The following is a 23,236-nucleotide window of genomic DNA, read 5'->3' as shown; positions in this document are numbered from 1 at the left end:
TCAGTGGTGGCCAGTCTTTGCTTTTACATTATCCTGTGGGTTAAAAGATGTGTAATGGTGTCTCCTGTACTGGGTTTTCTGGAACTAACTTTCTTTCCAGATGGAGGAGTCTGGTGGTGGTTGAGCTGATAGGCAGCAGGCTGGATCCTGGAAAATGTTTAAGCATTTGCTTAAGTCCTGCTTGGTTGACTTCAGTGAGATTTAAACACATACTTAAATATTTCCAGTGAATCCAAGAAAGCTGACTACATGTGAGGGAGAACTGAGTAAACTAGATGAGGAATGTTTAGACTATTTGTTACAAACCCAATGGAAGAAAAGTATCTTTAAATAATACGTTAAGGTCAGTATTTTCTAAAAACAGGACAACTATGAAGAGTAGCATAGACTGAAATGTTTTTAATTTGATTGTTAGAGATTTTGAAGCAACTACTTTGAAATCCTATAAATTTGCACAGTGTCTTTGAAAAAGCGATTTTGAAACCATCTGAAGGAGGGTTGGTTGAGTTAGCTCTTTGTTAGCACAAGGGGAGAAGTTAGTGTAGATCAGCTGACAGAATAACTTTTACCAAGGTCATCCTGTTGGTGTGCCTCAAACAATGCATAAAAGACCATCGTCTTGTTTGCACCCCTTTACTTAGCATTTTGCATAGTATTTTAGTTGGGAGTATTCAAAGCCAAATTTTAATTTTCTTGCCCCTTACTGTCTCAGGCATAATTGCTGGCTTTGAAGGGATCAGTATTTAGAGATGCCAAACATTGTCTTTTGAATTCTTTAAATTCATTACAATGCGGCCAGTTATTATCCTATATAAAAGGATTATCTAATAGTCCCAACTGAGACTCCATATGGGTGATAATATCATAATAGCAGTAATGCCCCAGACATTGGATTTTTTGTCTCAGTGTTTTGGGGCTTCTGTGAAGCCCATGGGATTCATAGCTCAATATCTCACATATCCCATGAGATTCCTTCTCCCTTAATCTGCCCTCATTTCAGTCAGTCAGAAACTCAGATGAAAGTGACACTTCTTTGTAGATGCAAGGATTCTGCCCAGCAAAGTGCGTTTCATTGGAGAACAAGACCCTTAAAAAGTCAGTCTTTATATCTACAAAATGGTGGTTGAAACTGCTTTGTATTTTTCCTTGTATTTTCATTATTCCGTATGCTATGCTTTACCTTATGACTGTGTCTTTAACTGTTTTAGTAGTTTTCTACACTCTCTGCATGACACACATCACACTGATGTGTAGTCTACCGGGGATAATATTTATGACATATTAGTTACTGTGCATTCATCACTTTTAAGAGGTAAATAATTTGGTCATGAATTTTCAAGAAAGCATAAAAGGCAAAAATATATACATGCATATCAAACTTTTTCTGTTTGATAGGTCAATTTTAAGTAGGTCATCTAAAGGACACTTCAGATGTTTTGTTACTGCTTTAAAATGTTTAACTTCTCATAAGGAAACTATGTGTGAGATTGGGGATGGGTATATTTTTAGAAATGTAGAGAATTGTTTGAGCTCAGTCTAGAGGGCAAATCTTATTTTGTTACTTGTAAAATGGCCAAACTATAAACCTCTCAACAAAGTGAATTCCTAAAGAATAGCTGCTCAATCTTAATGATAGTGGTGCTTCTGGGTCCCATCAGGATACAGCCCATGGTCATCATAAGGTTTTATCTGGCAACATGCATTTACACATTTTTTTCAGCTCTTACCATTGCGTATATGTAAATTCATTTATAAAATTTCGTTTTTAAGCAGCTTCAACTCTAACTGAAATATTCATAAGCTCCTAAAACCAATTTGATCTCTGCATGCTCCATAGAACTTATTTGTATTTGTGTTAAGAGATCACCACCAAAAATATGGTACGCTTGACAGGTTCAGAGCAACTTGGAACGAAAACAAATTTGATTTAATGATGGAGGTCTGCAAGGAAATTGTAGTAGCTGTTGCTAATAGCAATGTCTATTCCTTTATAAACCATTGCAGTCTTTCATTTTCATGAACAGATTTGCTTTTTCCACAGCTTAATATTTAAAAAAACAACAACAACAAAAAAAACCAACCAAAAAAAACCTCCATCTCCTGCAACCACCAAAAAAAAGAAACAACAACAAAAGCAGCCAGCAAACCCCACAAATCCCACAAATTAGAGGGCCAAATTAAAGCAAGCATTCTGTTCACCTGTAGAATTCTAGCTTCTTTCATCTGTGAATTGGACCCCGGGGAAGTCAAATTCCTTTTGAAACCTGCAGTACTGAGCAGTGTATACATGTGTCTAAAACCTTACTGTGACAGTGTGCTGTATCTTTTCCTTCAGTGTAAGCCTTCACTGTGGGATCAAGCTAACATCATTTATTAATGCCTTTTTTTCATTTCTACAACAAAGCTAGTGGAAGAAAGTGCATGATGTCAGCGTGCTTGGAAGTAATGTTGCTTTGCTTATTTTACCATGTATTAGGGGAGAATTTCGACCGCCAAGCCAGCATTCGGCGGTCTCTAATTTACACAGACACGGTGGTAAGACGGCCGAAGAAAGTCAAAAGGAGAAAGACTATAACAGGAATCCCTGACAACATACAGAAGGAGCTAGGTATGGCTCATCAGAACTGTATTCCATCCACTGTTCATTGTCACTGCTTATCATTACTCGACTAATAACATTACCAGTGCTCATGAAACCAATACAGTCTGATAGCCAATTACAGTTCCAAATAAGCAGGTGCCTCCTTGCCACCTGGAAATAAGGGCCTTTTATCTGTGGGCTTCCTTCTGCTGAAGGGAATGTGGTATTTGGAAAATGGTTTACTGGTACAATAGAAATCTACAGTGATGTAAGTTTTGTGGTCTTCAGTGCCTTTATGGAGATTTGGTCCACTCCCCTAAGATGTTAATGGGAGCAAAACTGAAGTGGGTAGGTGTTTCAGCTTGCAGAGTTATCCAGTGGGGAAAACCAATTCATTGATGCCTTCCTGGATCTGCTGAGAGTTGCATCAACAGTGAAAATCTGTAAAACTTCCAGTTTAGTTTAGATCTAATTGGCAACCACTTAAATGTCAACATTATTTGATTTCAAATAATTTACATGTTACCATTATCTATTTCATATGTATCAAAGGAAAAATGCTGAATCAGTTACATTGACACTACCTCAGTCTGTAATCTTTTCACAGTTAATAGTGTACAAGATATTCAGAGCTGATGAAATAGTCTGAATTTGGGCAGCTTTTCACACACTTTTCGCAGAAGTTTGACAGTAGTGGTGTTGGTTTTTTATTGTCTGTATGTTTTTTTTTGTTTGTTTGTTAAGATATTACATTTTACCCAAATGATGATTTTGTAGAGAAGATGATGAACTTCTGCCTCCGCTCCATCCTTCTCTCTTTCTGCAGTAGAGAAAGAATATCTTAAAATAGCCTGGCAGAACATCACTTTAATTTTTTTTATCTTTTTTTTTTTTTTTATTTTTTAACATGTGAAGTCATGTATTGACTTTTTCAATATATTTCATTACTTTGCATTTTGCATCTCTTAAATTACATTTTGCTTTTCTGTTTCTGGATGGGTTTGAATAAGATAGAGAGCTAAACATAGAGTGAGACTGAAAATAAGCAAGTACGTGAAGAGCAGTTTGTGTCTGGAACTGTGCTCCATCAGCATCTGTAATGAACAGTGCCCTGCCACGAGAATCTTCTGTCTCCAGAGAGAAAATTCACTTATCTTAACTCTGCCTTGAATCTTCATGTGGCAGCTTTAAATGTTGTTACCACTGGATCTCACGTAATGATTTTGTATCTAACTGCTGCTCTGAGACCTGTCCAAAGCTATGAGGTGTCTTTGTCCATTTCTTCTTGTGGGATGGATACTGTTTGCTGCCTGCCATTAGGAACTCTTCCTGGAAATGTAGAAGTCCCTTCTCCTGTCCATAGTGGACCTTGCTACGTGGCTGTCCTCAGTTGACCTTGCTACCTGGCAGGAGACACTTTCCAGACTTAGAGTCCTCCTTCAGGTTGAAATCTGAATTTCTTCCCTGAGAGAATAGCATTTTATCAGCCTTGCAGTCAGCTATAAGCAATCTCAAGAGCTAAAGTAGGCTCGTTTTAAGCAAACAAAGCTACATGAAACATAACATAAGATTATTCTTATTGAAAGATCACTTTTTCCTCTTTTAGGTCTTCTAATGAGGTAACTTCTCAGCACGTTTACAGCTAGCTAAGGAATAGCAGAGGCAGTCCTGATCTTCCCTTATCTGTTTGGGACGGATACTTTTTATATTCCATTTTCCATTTTCAACTCAATTTCTTTGCTCTTTATCTAGAGCTGAGATGAAATGACTTCTCTTGCGTTCCGTAAAAACCTTTGTGCCACTCACATGCCAAATTGACGCTGAGCATAGCTTGAACTATAGATTTTCAGGATTGTTGCAGTCTTACTGAGGCCAGCGTGGTATTCTGAAAATGACATACATACCATGATCATAGTTTTCACTTTTCAGTAGAGATTATCCATGACATAAGTAGAACCTAGCTTGAGGGCAGAAAGCAGAGAAAAGCAGAGCAGAGCAGAGTTCTTTGTTCCAAACTACCTTTTGTCACTTGCAGAGATTCCTGACGCTCTCTCAGGCATGTGAATTTTGAAATGACCGACAGCTATACTTCTGTGGTGAGGAGAATACTTCGTGCTGACAGTGTTTCTGAAGCTTGGAGGTTATGTTTGTGACTGTTCAGACTGATGGTGCTTGAAAAGATCATCTGGTGAAATGAACTGAGAATGCAGTTGGCTTCCATGTTAAAAAGAAATCTTCAGTGAATATCTTCAGAATTTGTGACTTTTGCCAGTCTGTTTGCAAAGGGTGACAGGTTCTGTGGTCTTGATTTTGTTCTTTCATTTCATACTGAGCACATTTCATGTAGCACTGTTTGAAGGTTTTCCTTGGCTCCTATTTGAAGTTGCGGAAATACTGGGGCTGACAATATCTCACTGTAGGAGCTCTCTCTGTCCAATTCACTGGCCCACAACCGGCAGGCACACAGTGCTTTAGCCATCTGCCCTACTGTGGAAGTTGGCCTGAAGTAGTTTCATGTTGCTTCTGTGGTATCTGTGTAGCGTCCAGACAGCAAAATACAAAATATATGCCAGGAAATCTTTCTGATGGTAGTTTGCATCCTGTTAGCATATTGATTTCTATCACTACAAACAAAGTCTATTTGGAAAGAGAACAGTTATCAGGGTCTTCATGGGGAAACTAAGAATGCTGCAGCAAAGCGTCTTTGCTGGAATCACCCACCAGGCAACTGGCAAGGCTGGGAATATATTACATCTCTCTCATCCTTGTTCAGTGCTCTATCTGCCTTTCCTCCCCTGTCACTCCCCAAATATTTCTGTAGCTGTCCATTCCTTGTTTTTCTTACACTGTCCCAAAACAAACATCAAGTTGTTTTAAAACATTCCACAGTTCATTTGATCGGAACAAGGATCCGGACTAAACTCCAAATCAAGCAATTACATTGTGCCTATTGACATTCTCCCTGTGGTTTCAGCTGAATAAATCTCTTTGTTTCTCCTCTAAAGCATTGCTGTGAATGGCTATAATATTTACACAAAGATTAAAATCCCTTGATACATCAGAGTTGCTGTGCACAGGCTGAATATCCAACACATACAGCAGATTCTTGTTACCTCTTGTTTATTCTTTAGAAGGAAGCAGAAACTTGAGAGAACCTCAAAGCTTCAACCAAGCCTGAAATATTTTTCTTTCTTGCTAGAGGGCCTGGAGGCGCTTCTGCTGGGTCAAGCTGCTGGGGTTCTCCCCTGGCTGCTTTGGCCTCTTTGGAACAGGGAAGACCAAACAGAAGAGAAACTGTGTGCTGATTGCTGGCATGAGCTCAGTGGCCACGGTACCCTCACAGAATTTAGGCAAACATACCAAAAGGGATCATTAATAGTGCTCATGAAACACATGCTGAAAATATCTTTAAAAATTCTTAGTTTTAGTTATTGGTACAACATTCAGCCACGTTGTCACAGGAGTGTTCCAGCAATGAATAGCTCTCTCTGCTGAACACAAAAAATGCTATATCAATAAAAGGCACCATGATGGGGTTCTGAGGCAGATTATGAGTATTAGGTGCCTCCTCATTTCAATATGCCAGTTACTTTCTGAAGAGTTATCTTCTAACAGCAGGAGCATCTCAGTGCTATGTAGCAGAGCAACACCAGAATAAGAGGAAAGAACAAAGTATCCTTTTCCTGTCTAACACAGAAAATAAAAAAAAAGTAGATTTTCCTACTTCTGAATTATCTTGTCTTATAGAACATATGTATTCAGTGTTCAGTAGAACACAGAAAGTTATATAAATGAGTCAATTCAGTCAGTGTTGGATCAAAGCTTCAGAAAGGCCAAGGAGCTTTCTTTGCTATTTTTTAATGTTTTAGTTTACATTTTTGTGCAATCTCAGTTTCTCTGCTCTGTTTGCATTATCCATCACCTTTAGCTCTCTTCTTCAGGTGTTACTTTTAATACAAACGCTGTTCTCCCTTCAGTCAAGGTGTTTCCCTTCTCTTTGGTACAGATGAGCAGATATATGGGAGAACCTGTTACAGGCTTTGCTCATTTCTCAACTGTTGATAATCTTCAGCTTCCCTTAGGTGTTCCAGCTCTCCAGATCAAAATAAAAGCAGCCAACTGCCTTCCTGTTTCTCTGGTCCCTTTTCTGTATTTAGTGTTCTAGGATCTGTCCCAGACTAACTTTCAATTTGTGAAGCAACCAAGTCATCTTGCAAGTGTTTCTCCAGAGATCTGCATCTGTGCAGTCCCAGATAGCGTTGAATGGCTTCTGCTGATCAGGACTCACTCTCTTGCAGGAGAGGCAGGTCCCACAGTACAGTATCTATTCTGTGACGCAGTGCAGTTCATCTTCCAATAATCGTACCTCATGACAAAAAATTGGTGCCCCACCACGTCCTTATCTCCATATTAGAGGGATGTAGATTTGATGGGTGGACCACTTGATGGATAAAAAATTGGTCGAAAGGCAGCAGACAGAAGGTGGTGATTAATGGTTCTATATCCAGGCCGGGAACAAGTGGTGTCCCCCAGGGGTCTGTCTTGGGACCAGTGCTCTTTAGCATCGTTATCAATGACCCTGATAATGGAATCGAGCGCACCCTCAGCAAGTTTGCAATTAACACAGTGGAAGGAAGGGATGCCATTCAGAGGGACCTCAACAGGCTTGAAAGGTGGGCCCGGGTGAACCTAATGAGGTTCAACACAGCAAAGTGCAAGGTTTTGCACTTGGGCCAGAGGAATCCCAGGCATTTATACAGACTGGAAGGAGCGGCCCTTGAGAGCAGCCCTGCCCATAAGGACCTGGGGGTCTTGATGGATGAAAAGCTTAAGGTGAGCCAGCAGTGTGCTCTTGCAGCTCGGAAGGCAAATAGTATCCTGGGCTCCATCAAAAGAGGAGTGGACAGCAGAGACAGGGAGATGATCGTCCCTCTCCACTCTGCTCTTGTGAGGCCCCATCTGGAATACTGTGTCCAGGTCTGGAGCCCCCAGTACAAGAAGGACAGCTGTTGGAGAGAGTCTAGAGGAGAGCCACAATGATCAAAGAACTGGAGCACCTCCCCTACGAAGACAGGCTGGGAGAGCTGGGCTTGTTCAGTCTGGAGAAAAGAAGGCTGCAGAGTGACCTCATTGCAGCCTTTCAGTACCTAAAGGGAGCCTACAAACAGGAGGGGAATCAACTCTTTGAAAGGGTAGATAACTGCTGGACAAGGGGAAATGGTTTGAAGTTGGGGGAGGAAAGATCTAGTTTGAATGTCAGGGAGAAGTTCTTTACTATGAGAGTGGTGAGGTGCGGGAAGAGGCTGTCCAGTGAGGTTTGGATGCCCCGTCCTAGAGGTGTTCAAGGCCAGATTGGATGAAGTCCTGGGCAGCCCGGTCTAGTATTAAATGGGGAGGTTGGTGGCCCTGCATGTGGCAGGGGGGTTGGAGATTCATGATCCTTGAGGTCACTTCCAACCCAGGCCACTTTGATTCTGTGAAAACAGCTGGTTCGAAAACGCTTCAAGTTTTCTGCCTCTGGATATCTTCTTCCTCTGCCAGGCATCTTGCTTTCTTTTTCTTCTAAGGAAAGTTTCTTTTTCATTTTTAAAAGTGTGTCTTAGAAGTTCATGCTTTGCATGTGATTTAATTACTGTTTCTCACCTTATGGTATAATTTAGGGCCATTATTCTTTACTCCATCTAGTGTTTTTTCCCTTCCCCTTTTTTTTTTCCTTATGCATAAGAATTTAGAGGATCAGAATGATCTCATGTGCTTATTTCCCATCAGCATATTTCCCTGCCTCCCATTTTCAGTAGATCACAAGAGATTCCCACTTGTGAGGCCTCTTGTCAGTCACTGTGGGATATGACTAACATCTGAATGAACTCTTCACTTGCTTTCTGGTGGCTCAGCTCAGAATCCCTGTTGTTACCGGCCAGTGTCCCTTGGGACTGTTGGAACTTCTCCCTTGAAAAGTTATAGAAGAAGATATTACATACTAAAAAATGTGGGCATTTGGTTCAAATTACAACTTTGAACATTCTTTGGAAAGAAACTCCCCATTATTTTGCCTTTTAGCTGATACTGGTTTTGAAGCTATAGTTTGTCCACCTTGCTTGTCTTCAGTACTATTCAAGCAGAGTATTTTGGAATAAGCAAGTATCATATGCTTTTGAATAATGGGGAATGAAAGACAGTGGTGTCTTTCAGGGATATACTGCTTACCAGAGGCTGGATGTTCAATTGGTGAAATGAACAGAACCAGTAAAACTTCCAGTTCTCTATATTTTCATCAGAATTTTCCCTTGTGGGAAGATATGCAAGATGATTGCAGGGTAGTTTTTTAACCAACAGGGTGGAAAAGTATTGCACGATCCTCTGCAACATTTTTCTCCCCTCTGTGAGAGTACAGATGCATGGTGCACAGTCAAAATTCCTAAAATTACTGTGAACCTGATGTATTTGTCTGTTTCTTTTCAAGCATCTGTTAAAAATCTTTGGTATGAAAACTAGGGTAAAACACTTCTGATTTTTTTTTATTTATTAATTTATTTTTTTTGTAACATTGGTAAAGTAGTGGTACCTGAATAGTAACTTGGCCAGGTCTCCAGGTTTGGAAGATTGCAAGGTGGGGCATGAGAAGAAGAGATGAAAGGAACAAATCTAGGAATGTGCCTATGGCACAAGAGACAAATGCGTGTAGTAGAAATGATTAGTCAGAAGTCTGGGAAAAGGAATTGTTTCCATGTACTAGTTGAAACAAGTGATACAAGCTGCGATACCAGCACACACTTTATCCTCTCAAATCCTCAGTTTTCTGTCCTTCTTTCAATGCATAGGACCTTTCTGCTGCAGCAAGCTGCTGATGCCACTAGGTCTGCTAGAGTCACAGGGAGCCTTCCTTAGCTGTACCTAACCCTGGTGATTACTTGTAGACCTGTTCTTTTTTCCATCGAGTTTGTAGAATTGGTCTCAGTCCCCATCATATGCATTTACCACCAGTCAGGCACATGCAGGTTGCACCAGTTTTCCTGTCTTGAATCAAGTGCTTGGAGTTGTGGTATGCATTTGAACCTTTTCTCTGTGTTCTCACGCAAGAGATGTTAAATATACCGTATACTTTGCTTGGGTTCCAGGTACTGGATGCCCTTTGCTTCCAGGCTCTGTATTGAACATGTGTTAGGGAAGACTTGAGACATTACTTCAACATTTTCAGTATAGCAGGAAGCAGTGTAATGAAGAAGAAAGGAATCTTAGATTCAGGTATCCTGTGGTGGACGTAGTGCTGACTGCAGTGCTGATGGACACAAGATAAAATGCAGACAAGTAGTACATTAACAGTTTTCAGCCATATTTATCATACTGCTTACAAAGGCAGCAAGGACCACTCTTAGATACATGTAACGAGAAGATTTTACAAAAAAAAAAAAAAAAGGATGTTCACCTGTATCTGAAAAATCAAGACTCTCAAGAAGACTCCACACAGGAGGGATCTCTAGCAAGAGATCCTTCATCACTGACAGTCCATCCTGAAAATGGGGTCCTAAGGACTGGAGCCAGGTTCTTGAATTGCCTACACGGCAATTCCAAGGTCTTTTCTCTGGGTGTTCAGTCAGTGGTTCAGACCATGACTCAGCTGTTCCCATACACCACCATATTGCAGCCAGTTCTGACTTAGTCATGTTTAGCACCTGCATCCTGATGTCTGTTTCTGCAGGGTTGGTTTTTGTTTGTTTGTTTGTTTGTTGTTGCTGTCTGTTCCAACTAGATGGTTTCATGGATTGTATTTTTTTAAAACCTCTTAAGTGAATTCCAGCACTTTGGTGTTATGGAAATCTGGTAACTTCTTTGTTACTTAATCAGAGATTTTCTGATAAAGGTAGCAATTTTGATGTAATATTGAGTTAAGAGATTGAGCTGCTTCATATAATTGGTTTGTCCATCTTCTAACTGCAGTGCCACCAAAGGCAGTTTGATTTCAAGAATTTTTGGAAAATAAACAAACAAGAACAATTTACTTTCTAGTTACTGTAAAGTAAAATAGTGCCAACCATGAAAAGCCCCTTCCCTAAACACATCCAAATAATGACAGGATCTAGCCGGTATTTTGTACCTCTGGGCTCTTTTGCCCTCCCTTGGCAACCAGGGTTGTCAAGTTTTTGTGCTGTTGAGGCAATTTACATTTCCATGCTTGCATTAGACTGGACCCAGGCTACATCTATGCTGGTATTAAGCACAGGGTAAGGGCTGGTGCTCAGCAGCATCCTGCACTCGCTCACTTTGCTTCCTCATTAGCAAGCTGCTCAGGCACAGCAGGAGTGTGGGTACAGTCATGCTTATGGGAACAGAGCTTGGCTTGGATTGGCGTGAGGAGTCTTTGGCCTCCTAATTAGTAGCACGGGGGTTTTAGATATAACACCGTGCTTTAATTTTGTATTTCAAACATTTTAAAGTATAATTCATATTTGCAATCAACAGTATGTTCCAATAGTGCATTCTAAAATTACTGGGTTTGGAAGAAAGATGGAGGAGTTTTGCAAGTTCAGTGTTGTCCTGCTTTGCCTGTTGCCTTCCATAGCAGTAACTTTTTAAACAAGCATAAGGTATCCATGTATGTTAAGCTGCTTGTGAAGTGGACTGCTTTTAGCTTCCCTTGTGAATACAAATAGATGATGTGCTGAAATGAGGTTCTCTCGGCCTCAGGTCAGTATTTATTAGATACACAGTGCTTACAGCTTCATTCTGCACCAGCTGTCTCGTTCCCTCCTGTATGTGTATATGTGTATTTCAGAGTGGTAGGAAAAGTACCCCACCTTTGTGGCTATTTGTGTAACTTGGTACACAGTTTTTTATCACCAGATGTTACTCATGGCTAACAGTTGTTGTTGGGGATGTCACAGCTCCTATGTATACATATCAAAATTAGACATACATAATGTCTGCTTTGATGGTTTTTTCTCTCTTAACCCAAGAGAGACACTGATTCTTAAAAAAAAAAAGGAAAGAAAAAAAAAGATGCAAAGCAAAAATAAATTATTTTTCTTACCGTACTGTACGTTCTTAATGACTGTACCGAATATGCAAATACCTATTTTGATTGGCTGCAGTAGCCCATCTGTTCTGACAGTATCTCATATTAGATTATCCAAGACGTTTGCCAGCATCTGAGTATCTAGCTTTGCTCTAAATCTCTACAAGAACCAGAAAGAGGCTACATTTTCATGAGAGCAAGAGAAATCTGCACAAAGCAAACTTAATGGGCTTCAAGCTGCTAAGAGACTTCTTATGTGCCTAGGGAAAAGAAGTAAACAATCTTTTTGTGTGTGCTTCTTTCACTGCTGTCTTTTCAGAGCCCTCTTTTCCTTATCCTAAATGCCTCTTGTGCCTGGCTAGAATAAGGATAATTAAATGTCTTTTAAATGGTGTTTAAAGCTGCATGATAGGAATACCTATCCTCCTGATGGAGTTCTGTATAGTAAATGTGAAAGGAGTGCAGTCCTGTTGAGTATGCTACTACATTGCTTCTGAGAGGAGCATTAAGGCGGAGATTTGAATAACCAGTTTTCCCTGCAGTGACATATGCAGTCTCCTTACAAGCATCTCCAGCAGCATGGCTGCCTCTTGTTTTTGCTATTTATAAAGTAATGCAACTGAATTGGGAAGCAAGAGCTCTATGCAGATTGATTTTAAAGCTGTTCCCTGATTCTTCATTTTAAAAGGTACCAACACAAATGTAAATTTAAAAGATAGGATTCTTTCTGCTGACCCAGCGATAACTGTATCTTGAATTAAAGCTTTTTTTGCTTTTTTTTTTCTTTCCGTTGTCCTCTGTTTATGTCAATATGTGATTATTACATCATTAAATAAAATACAGTTATTTTTGGTTTTCTGATGGTGCCGAGATTGGGACAACCATATGTAGTGGAGATTTTTCTTTATGATAAATAGAAAGTAGTTGTGTGGAGAATTCAATGGCAGTGTTTTTTTATCAATGTCGCTAGAGCAAACACATTATTTGTGGTAAAACAATGCATGTTTCAGTGTGTTAGCCTCTTTGTAGAAGAAAGGCATGGATAGCTCTCCCTGTCTGCTGAACAGTTTTTCTGAAGCATAATGCTTTTAAAAGGCAGATTTGATTATTCACATTAGTCTTCAGATTTCCTTCCCCTTTTCTTTATTGCATGAGGCATTAGCATGGAAGCACACTTCATATTTCTCAGGCTTTTGTCTGTTCCTGCTGCTTTGCCTCCTGGAAGTCAAACAGTGCTACTTGGTTTCTGACACACCTGATTACTATGGAAATTATTACCATGTCATAAAGAGAGGATTTCATGTGTCGAATGTGCTGCGTGAATGCAGGCGGTTCTGTAAGCAGAAGGTTCCTAGTAATAAAGAAAAAGGGAAAAGAAATGCAGAAAATAGCTGTGCAGAATCCATAGTTGCAGATTCTTCTTCAGAAGGCACAGCCTTCAAGAGACTGGGGAGCAAGCTGGCTTTTTTTCTTTTTTTTTAATCACTAAGAAGATAAATGTGAATTTGTGCTTCAAGGAATAATTATTTTATTTTGACTCCAGCAGTTGGCACTGGCCAAAGTGATTTCCGAGGGCACTCGATGTATGTCCCAGATCACAGTTCCACGCTAGGGCGACTTGACAGCTATCGCTCTGCTATGCAGCGGTCTGAAACCAAGGACACCAGCTGCCAAACTGAAGAAGTTAAAGTTGTGCCTCCTTCAATGAGAAGAATCCGAGCACAGAAAGGACAAGGCATTGCAGCTCAGATGTCTCAGTTCTCCAGCTCATCTGGAAACATGTCCGTGATGAGTGATTCTGCTGCAGTTATATTTGCTTCTCGCCAGAATAGTGACATAGGTTTCCACAGCTTGCCTCGGGCTGGTGCAAGAGTGTCTCTGCAGTCCTTAGAACAGACCCAGAGCATCTCCAGACAGACTGAAGACATTGCTGGCACTTTGCCCCACCAGATAAGTAAACTGCAGGTGGATGATGATGTTGTGCATCTGAGAAATAATGCCACAACAGGAACTCTTGCAAGGCCAAAGTCTCAAGAGGTAAGAAGTTATGACAGTGAAAAGTCTACTAGTCCAGCATGTGTAGTCTCTCCTCATGCCACCTACTCAACAAGTGTCATACCCAACGCAACACTCTCGTCCTCCTCAGAAGTTATTGCTATTCACACTGCCCAGAGCACTGGATCGCTGGATAACAAAATTAGCAGTTCTGCTGTGTATGCAAAGCCAAGAGACAATCCTGTTGCCAGCAATGCAATAAGTGGGAAAGAAGATCACCATTCTTCAAGTGGTAACTGGAGTGAGAGTAGCTCCACACGTCACTCACAGACTTCAGATACTATCCCATCTAATACTGTGATGTTTCTTTCTCTTGGTGACTCTGCTGTCTCTCTCAGCACTCCTGGAAATGTGGAGGCTGGTTCTCAAAGTGTGAACTACAGCTGTAGAAGCAATCTTGCTTTACCAAACCAGTCCCAGGACAGCGATGGTAGGAGTGAATCTAGCTACTCAGGGGAGCGAATGCAAGGTGCAGTGAGCAGCTCAGAGCACTGGCTATACAAGTCTGCAGAAAATAGTGAGACTGCGTCATGCAAGGTAGCTTGTACCACACCAGGCTGTGCCACTCCTGGCAGCAACCTTAGCAGCAGCAGCCTGGAGAGGACGTCAGTCAAAGAAGATTCTACTTCTCTGTACTCTGTAGACCATGATGGTTATTACAGCTCTATGAGCATGGACTCTGGACTGAAGTCAGGCACGCCATGCTATAATACTAATGGTTTTGGTAATCCCAGAGACAGTGTGATTAATGTCTTTGAAGCAAAGGAGAAGAAACATCAAGATGACCAGCCAGGCCAAGGTGAAAAATCCCTTGCAAGAAACATCTCTCTAAAAAAGGCAAAGAAGCCGCCTTTACCACCATCTAGAACAGACTCACTCAGAAGGATACCCAAGAAAAAAGCTCAGTCCAATGGACAGGTACTTGATGAAACCCTCATTGCCACGCTCCAGCATTCTCTTCAGTTGAATCTCAAATGCAAAAATGGCAGCTCCCCTTCCCAGAGCCCCTGCAGTGACTATGAAGATCCCTGGGTGTTGCGCTCTCGCAGCCAAAGCTCAGTCAGTGCAAGCAGCAGCATGATGTCCGCTACTGCCCCAAACCTGTACTCCATTTGCACAGTCACGCCCTCTCAGAGTGAAACAAGCAGCATCAAGTCGGAATATGCTGACCAGTGGGGTTACTACAGTGACTATGCTGCAGTGGCAGATGACCAGATGAAGTCTCCAGTGACCCATTCTACCAGTACCTCTTCTGCTCTCAGTGATTACAGCATCAGCCACTTCAGTGATGGCTCAAGGGCTTCTGTACCACAAGTGCCCACTGGACTGGCCAAACCAAAGAGTACTTCTCCAGAGAAGACCCACCGAGTCACATCGCCATCCAGTGGGTACTCCAGCCAGTCCAATACACCCACTGCACTTACTCCAGTGCCTGTGTTTCTAAAATCTGCGTCATCAGGAAATGGGAAATCCAAGCTGAAACCTAAAGTGCCTGAAAGGAAATCTTCTCTTCTGTCTTCAGTCTCCATTTCTTCATCCTCCACATCTCTTTCTTCAAATACATCTACTGAAGGGAGTGTGAGTGTGAAGAAATTGGACCCCTCAAGCTCTCCTCCAGATTCTGGTGCACCTCCACCTCCTCTTCTAGCACCTCCTTCACAATGCCTTGAGCTCTCTCCTCCCTCTTCCCCTCCTCCTCCCCCAGCAGAAGCTGTGGATCTATCACCATTGCCAGCTTCTCCCACATTTCCCCCCCCTCCACCAGAAGCCGATGTAAATTCTTCCTTTGCTCACAGTGTCCAGTGGTTACCACAAGAAGCTTCCATCGGTTCATACTCTTCCCCTGTTCCTTCTCCTCCTATTTTCCCTTTAGTTGTCCCACCACCAGCGCCACCTCTTGATCCCAAACTGACAAAAGGTGCAATGATATGCCCACAGTATTCATTTAAGAAACACGATCAGGAAGATTCTTGCTACAGTGCTGTGAAGCAGCCATTCAGCAAGCAAGATGCATCAAGACCTGTGATGCCCTTAGTAACCACCAAAGCATTGCAAATGGTGCAGCTGAGGTCTATCAAAAAAGCAACAGAAGGGGACCCATCACCTGAATCTGCTTCTGAAACCATCTCTCAGGAAAAGGGTGTTGTAAGTTCATCATCGCAGTCTTCCTTAAGGCCGTCTCTCTCACTAAGACTCAGTAACAGCTTAGGTGAAGAGGAGATGAAGATTCATGGCAATTCATTAAAAAACTCACCTCAAACGCTGGCTCAGAGTTCTCCTGTGATGCTCTCTGACAATATATCCAAACTTGAGAGCGATCAAAATTCTGCAGTTACCATGGGTCTAAACAAGTCTTTGGAACCGGATTCCCTAAGGTCAGCTCCAGAAGCTACACCTAAGTCGCCAGTGCAGAGCGAAGACTTCCATTCTGGCATCCCACTGCAGGGGTCACCAGCTTCTCCAGACAAGACTCAGGTCGTTTTGCCAAACAAGAAACCGCCTCCCATTTCAAAAAAACCCAAACTGTTCCTTGTTGTACCACCTCCACAGTTAGATCTGACAGTGGAGAAAATAGCTGAAGTGAGCGATACTGTCAGATGCACATCAAACCCGACTAAGAGAGACGCTGTACTTACACACTGCGAGGAGGCGAGAAATTGCCTTACAGATGGACTCGGCTCCAGCAAGATGGACTCTGGCAGCCTGGTTCCTGAGGGAGGAGCTGCCGGAGTCACCTTCTCTGAAGCAGTGGGAGCTGGTGCCTTTGTGGTACAGCCTGCTGCATCAACAGTTCAAGAGGAGCCCAGGCAAGAGGAGCAGTCGGCTTTTGATGAAGGAAGCAGCTCAGGCAGCAGCCAAGACAGCGGCAGTAACACTGAAGGACACCTGTCTCAGGAGAACGAAAGTGGTGAGTCTGCTTTCTCTGACTCTTCTTCCGACGTAACGATAACTGTGCTAAAGAAGGTGGGGAGTGAGGATAGCTGTTGTAGCATTCATCTAGTCTTCTGTAGAGAAAAGGAGCTCTTGCAATAGTTAGAGCTAAAAGCCTAAGGGAAGTTGGGGGATTAATACTTGTTCCAATTCTATTTTGACTTCTCCCCTTTGCGGACAGGGAAATAAAAAGTATGCTTTATTTGCCTGTGCTGGCAATAAAACATCCTATGAAGAAATTGTTAGCTTTGTTAATTTTGTTTGCATTTTAATGCAAATGATAAAAATATTCTTTCAGTATTGTACTCTGCGTGTGCCTGTACAAGCAAAGGCATTTCAGGCAGCGCAATTTCTGAAGCAAAGAAGGGTGGTTTCAAGATTATAAACCTGTTGGTTCCTGTGGCAGACTGACAATATTGTTCATTATTTCTGTGTAGCCGAGGTGTTTGAGTCAGAAACAGCAAATAGTTCATTCCTGCCAAGCAATAATTATGGGGAAGAGACGGATGGAGCGGCAACACCAGCGAGACCGAGGACTACTGAGGATCTTTTCGCAGCCATTCACAGGTACTGCAGAGATTGCCCATTCCATACAGTCTTGTCTATTATTTCTCTCAAAAATTAATTGATGTTGTTTTACTGAAACACCCCATTACATGTCATTGCTTCAACTGAAAGCACATATTTATTGGCTTTCTACTAAGAATGTAGAGGAAAAACGTATGGAAAAGAACGTGTGTTTTATTGCTTTACAAATGTATTTGATCTATTCTGAACTAAAAGCTACCTGATTAAATCAATACAGATTGCATAATGAATATCCTGCCCCTTAAATACCAACTTACATCTAGTATTTATTGTACTGTTCTCAATCTGCCATATTAACTCTACTGTTGCTTTTTCTGTGTAGCTTTTTGTTTTCATTCTTGTTCTCCATCTCTTTTTACTCTTCGCTGCTTATATGGTGCAGTTTGGGACAGAGGCTCAACGCTAATGCTTCATGGCAAGCGTGGCTGAAACTGGCAAGTAACACAACATGTCAGTCATATGGCAAACCATATGGCAAACGCTGGATTATAGTTTGCCATAATCCAGCCTGAAGTCGGGTGTTTTGTGTCAAACTGGTTCATGAATGAAATGTGCAAAACTGGCTCTTATTAATGTCATTATTCATTTCCCTTAAAAACGAAATAGGCAACTCATTTCCTGTGCTGTTCTCATTAGGCTTGGGAAAAAACAAACAAACAAACAAAAACCTACAAAATACAAAATGAAATGTGTGCACCATTTAAACAGTACACACAGAAGACCATTACCACTCTCTGAACTACTGAGCTTGCATTTAGAGTAGAATCAGTGTAGTGGTAGTGCCATCTTGTGGCTCTGTCTTTTACTTCAAAATCTGGAGAAGCCATTCTCTTGGTCGCAGAAGTGCTCAGTGGAATCCATGTATGTTTCTAGTCAGTTTGCACGTATGTGCATGACTTCTGCATCAGGAACAGTGAGGGATGGAAAAAGTCTTTTTGTGAGAACACAGCTGGGATTTAGGAGATGTTACCAAAATTACGTATATATATTATTACATAAAGTTACATACGTATAATACTGACCTTTTATAACTTACTGTTATCCCTTAGGGTTTGGCCTTGTGGAGCTGTTCTAAAAATGGCCTGTTGCAATCATGCTGCATGGCGTTCACTAGGACTGCGACATGTCTGTTTTTAGAATAAAGTGTTCTGGCCAGTGACCTTTTCCGTTATGTATGCAGATAGAGAGTGGATCTGTGTGTGTGTGTGCACATACTTGGAATTCCTGATTTTATGGGGAAATGGACAATGGAACTGGATGTGACTTAGTTAAAACTGCTTGACACATTTGTTGTAAAGACCTTGCTTTTGTTGGCTTTAGACTTGAACCACTACTCTTCTTGGTTGAAAAATGTTCCCTCTCCACCTTACTTCTGAGGTCTAATTTCAGTAATTGGCACTCCTGAATATGTGCTTTGGAATAGGACAAGAAATTTAGTTGTGTGTGCGTCAAAGGTAGGAAGAAAAATCTAAGTTTAAGAAACAGTTTTGTTCAAATACGTGTCCTATCTATGTCTGTAAGCCACCAAAACCAAATTTGGTTCTTAATTTTAAGTCTGCCATAATTTATACATGCTGAGAAAAATTGCTTAGGTGTGGACAGCAAACTGACCATTCTGCTCTGCATTTACTGTGTTGTTGAGTTACTTCAAGCCAGAATAACCAAATTTTTCACCGCAGATCTTTGAAATAGAGTTATGCTTAATATTTCTTTGGAATTTAATTTAATTTGGCAGCAACACAACCTCAGTTCTGGAGTGTTTAAAGATACCCACAGACAGCCAGAATCCTACTGAAGGGAAGTCTCTGCCATGTAACACAAGTATATGTTTACACACAGCTTTACAGAGCATCCAAGCAACAAATCCGCTTGCTACCTGTGGTACCAACACCCGGTTCTATCTATGCAGTATGCTAATGTTTGCCACTACCAAAATAACAATTCTATCCTTATGTTATCTTCTGTTGTCCATCCAGCCTGAGGATGTCAGTTTTACACTCTTCTTTCAAAAAGAAAAGTGGTGGTAGTGGTGGCAGCTGAAAATTGCAGCTATTAGAGTTGCCTGTGGGGAGTACCACAAGTGATCTATTTGTGAACTTCACCACATAGAGAGGCAGAATGCTTCCTAAGTCTTGGCAGTTTGTGGCAATGACTGTTGCTGCCACCCACTTAGCTGATGGATTTTGTTCCTTTGTTTTATACTTTTCTCTCAGTAAGTTGCAATGCATAAAGACATTTGAGCTTGCCTTGGCAAAACCTCAAACTCCTTAAGAGAAAGTATGGCTAAAGATCACTTGAAGTAGAAACTCCTTTCACAAGGGGAACAGTCAGCATTGAATATGCTTGATAAAAATTAAAAATGGAATTATAGTATGATAATCTTGTCTTTGTATCAAGTCTGCCAACTTGCTTTAAACTTTTGGCAAAAAAGTATCGGTAAAAATAGCATTTATTCAATCTTTTTTAATTTATTCTTGTTTAGTCTACAAAGGAGATAATAAACATATAAAGATAAGCAGCATTACTACAGATAAGCAGCATTAATACAGATAGGAGGCGTGTAATACATCCCTTTCTTTAAGATACTATTTCTAACAATGGAAAAATGTGGAAAGAGAACTCCAGTTTCCACTTATTTCCAGTCCCGTAATTGTTTCTTAATTTTATTTTTGTTACTTTTGTTTTCATTAAACTAAAACCACCTGGACCCTTCATTTGAGAAGATAAAATTCAGTCAGGAACTTCACCGATTCTTCATTTAATCAAAAAGTTGGTAAAGCACCAACAGGACTGTAATTTTTTTTCTGTGTATCTTATTTAGAAACTGGAAAGCTCAGTTTTCACTGTTCATGTTTGGGTTTATGGATGGATGGTTAGGATCTGCTTTGTTTACTTGACCTTATCTGTAGAAGTAATGCACTGCAATATCCTTTTGTAAAGGCAGGTGCACTGAACTGCACTGCCAGTTCTCCAGGGAAGATCAAATGAAACAGCTAAACAGACCAACAATAATAAAAAAACAAAAAGCAAAAAAACTCACAACAGCCCCCCAAAAAACAAACAAACAAACAAAAATCCCCACAAAAAAGCCCAACATATTTGATGGCATATTTTTAATCAAGAAAAATCACATTGAGAGTTATCTTCATAATTAATTAATCTTAGCAATTCAGTACTGACTCCAAAAAGTCTGATTTTCTAAACAGATTCAGCGTTCAGACATCAGACTTTTGTAGATTCGTTGTTGCAGATTTGCAGAAAAAGAATAATAAACGTAGCTTTACCTCCAATACTTGCATTAATGGCGATGCAGTTTTGGTGGTGTTCTTCTTCATATTTTAGATTTAGATTAATTCTCCCTTCTCCCTCTCTCGTCTGTAGCTTAATTCATTGCCATCCCTCTAAGCCGAGTTTAATTAGGAGTGGTAAAAAATTTCATCATTTTCTTTTGTTTTTCTTGTTTGTTTTTCAAACTTAGATCCAAAAGGAAAGTCCTTGGCCGTAAAGATTCTGAGGACGATCGTACCCGCAACCATTCTCCTTCACCCCCCGTAACACCCACTGGTGCTTCCCCAACCTTATCTACCCTCAAACAGGCAGGATCTATTCAGAGAAGCGTTCGCAAGAGCAGCACCAGCAATGACAACTTCAAAGCCCTGCTGCTGAAGAAAGGGAGCCGCTGTGACACCAGTTCCCGCATGTCAGCAGCAGAGATGTTGAAGCACACGGATCCACGGTTCCACCGAGCCAAGGTGGATGCCTCTCCCGACCTTTCCGACAGCCCTGCCAGCTGCTCGCCCAGCAAGAGCAAACGGGCCCAAGAGGAGTGGGCCAAGAGTGAAGGCCTGATGCCGAGGAGCATGTCCCTCTCCAGCACTAGGTACGGCCGATCACGAACACCACCCTCTGCTGCCAGCAGCAAGTACAATGTTCGCAACCGCATCCAGAGCAGCCCCATGACTGTGATTAGCGAAGGAGATGGGGAAGTGGTGGAGCAGTCAGAGAGCAGGGCCCAAAGGACTTTGGATGAGCAGCAAGAGAGGCAGCTTGATGTATTTAACAGTGATGAAATAGACATGAGTGACTTTTCGTATTCTGAGGAGCCAGTCTGCAAGGAGTCCTTGGATCCGACTCATCTGGACTTAATGACTCAGCCGGGTACTTCAAGGAAGTACCTAAGTCCTTCAGCTGAAGAAAGTTAAGAGGCAGTGACAGATGGCGTTGGATATTAGTCTAGAAAATGACAAAGGACTAGATTCCAGAAGAAAGCCCAGATCAGGACAAGTTTACTTCGCTGAGCATTTACTCCATGAACTGCATGTGTGTGTTTAAATGCTGAAGCAATGGTAGTTCTGCATGGTTGGGGTGGGGTGGGGAGGACTTGCTTTGAATGAGTGGTCTGTGGCTTAAAGAAAGTAACAGCTGAAACTGTTGTGTGAAGCCTTAGAGGTCCTCTTGGGGGCGGGAGTAGGGGAGTTTTCTCAGAGCCTGTAGGGGTGTGAAGTTTTTCTTTTTCTTGAGACTGCATTTGTGCAAGTAAAATTTAAAAATAAGCCTGCTAAAGAGGAAGAGGAAGGCTTCTGGGGTACAAGCTGGACATTTGCTTGAAAAGCATTGTTAGTGCAGTGTAGTGCATTTGTTAAGCAGAGAGGTAGGATGAGGATCCTGTGGAAGATAGTAGGGTTGGTGCTGGGGCCACATGGCTTCTTATCCAGGTATGCCCCAGCATTAGATGAAGTGCATCCTGATAATGCCAGTAGGTCACCAGGTTATGAATTGGTCCAGGGTACTTTGTTTTTTCCTGAGGGAAAATGGAACACAAGTTGACATAGACAAGGGAGCCAAGTTTTTTAACTCTGTACTGGCTGCTATGCAGCCTCACACATACACTTGGAAAAACACTCATTTCCAAGTGAACTGCTTCCTTGGTCGGAGTATTCCCTTAGAGAACTGGAGCAACTGGATACGTGCAGAGGATGTGAGCAGACAAGGGAAGTGGGAGAGGAATTAAGCAGTATACTGCCGGAGTTTGGAACGGTTAAGCTTCTGAATTCTAAAATAGAATTTGAGAACTTGCACTACAGATCTGTAGGTGAAGCCTGTCTTTCCAAATTGAAACTTGGGAGTTACGTTTTGCTAGAAGTCTTTCTTCCATTTTGTCAAAATGGAAGAGTTACTACTTTTCATCACTTGAAATACGGATACTTGCTAACTTTTGGTTACCAAAGAATAAGTTACAGTTACTTTCCTTTTTGATTTGCCTGCAGTATTTCTTTTCTTTTTTTAACCTTAATAATTTAGTGAAGTTCGTTTTTATTGTATATTTTACAGATAATAAAAACATTTAACGGTTTTCCAATTGTAAAGAAGACCATTAATTGAAACTGAAATATTGGCTGGAGTTTTTGGTTCTTAGTAGGAGTTAAGGTTTTAATTTGTAAGAAGAATTTTGCATCGTTTGATGGCGTGAGCAGTTTTGTATTGTTTGTAAATATTGAAAGTTGTTAAAATATCTTTTGATCTCCCTACTGTAGAATTTATACATTTTTAGATTGCTTTTAAAAAGAAAAAGCACTCTTTGTAGATTATTTATTTTAGAGAAATATGCTTGTAATCTCTTTCTTCATTCCTTTACTTGTTAGTAATGTAAATTTCAGGGGCCTTTGTTTAACTCTTCCCTTCTCAAGAGGGGAATAGTGATGAAAATGCTGTGACTTTGCTTCAATAAAGAAGGCGGCTGCCAGTTGCCATATTGTCTTTTGAGTTGATTAAAATCTCCTTCAAAAGATGTGTCCAGCGGTGTATGGCAACACGCTGAATGCCACAGACCATGCATCCAACTACTAATCTACAGTTTTCATTGCAAAGTTACTAATTCCATTTAGAAGCATCACTAAAGCATACTGACATATCCATCCCATTTTGGCATGCCAATGCTGAGACTAAAAAACCTGAAATAATAAGCTTTTTCCAGAATCATTTGTGACTGTGTTTACTACTTCTTACTTGCAACCTGTCCCAGAAAACTAAAACTATTGGAGAACCAGATTATAAGCAGAGTGAGAGAG

At 41.1% G+C, this 23,236-nt stretch overlaps 1 protein-coding gene across 9 annotated transcripts in view; it reads left to right on the top strand.

The window, feature by feature from the left end:
• NHSL1 (NHS like 1) overlaps positions 1–22,918 on the top strand; it is a 163,804-nt gene extending 140,886 nt beyond the window's left edge. For 4 of the 9 annotated variants that reach the window (XM_052674447.1, XM_052674482.1, XM_052674490.1 and 1 more), the window contains exons 5-8: positions 2,477–2,608; positions 13,138–16,557; positions 17,018–17,147; positions 20,647–22,918. In XM_052674447.1, coding sequence (XP_052530407.1) covers positions 2,477–2,608; positions 13,138–16,557; positions 17,018–17,147; positions 20,647–21,370 — 4,406 coding nt within the window. In that variant the 3' untranslated portion in view covers positions 21,371–22,918. Of the gene's footprint in view, positions 1–2,476; positions 2,609–13,137; positions 16,558–17,017; positions 17,148–17,550; positions 17,603–20,646 lie in introns of all 9 variants that reach the window. The other 5 variants (XM_052674467.1, XM_052674499.1, XM_052674520.1 and 2 more) reach the window with 4 other exon arrangements.
• The last annotated feature ends 318 nt before the right edge of the window (positions 22,919–23,236 follow it).

The sequence above is a fragment of the Tympanuchus pallidicinctus genome, unplaced genomic scaffold (genome assembly GCF_026119805.1).
Source record: "Tympanuchus pallidicinctus isolate F22 unplaced genomic scaffold, pur_lepc_1.0 scaffold1, whole genome shotgun sequence".
Lineage (NCBI taxonomy): Eukaryota > Metazoa > Chordata > Aves > Galliformes > Phasianidae > Tympanuchus > Tympanuchus pallidicinctus.
Note: the sequence above shows the minus strand (reverse complement) of the source record. Positions and strands in the feature narration are given on the sequence as shown.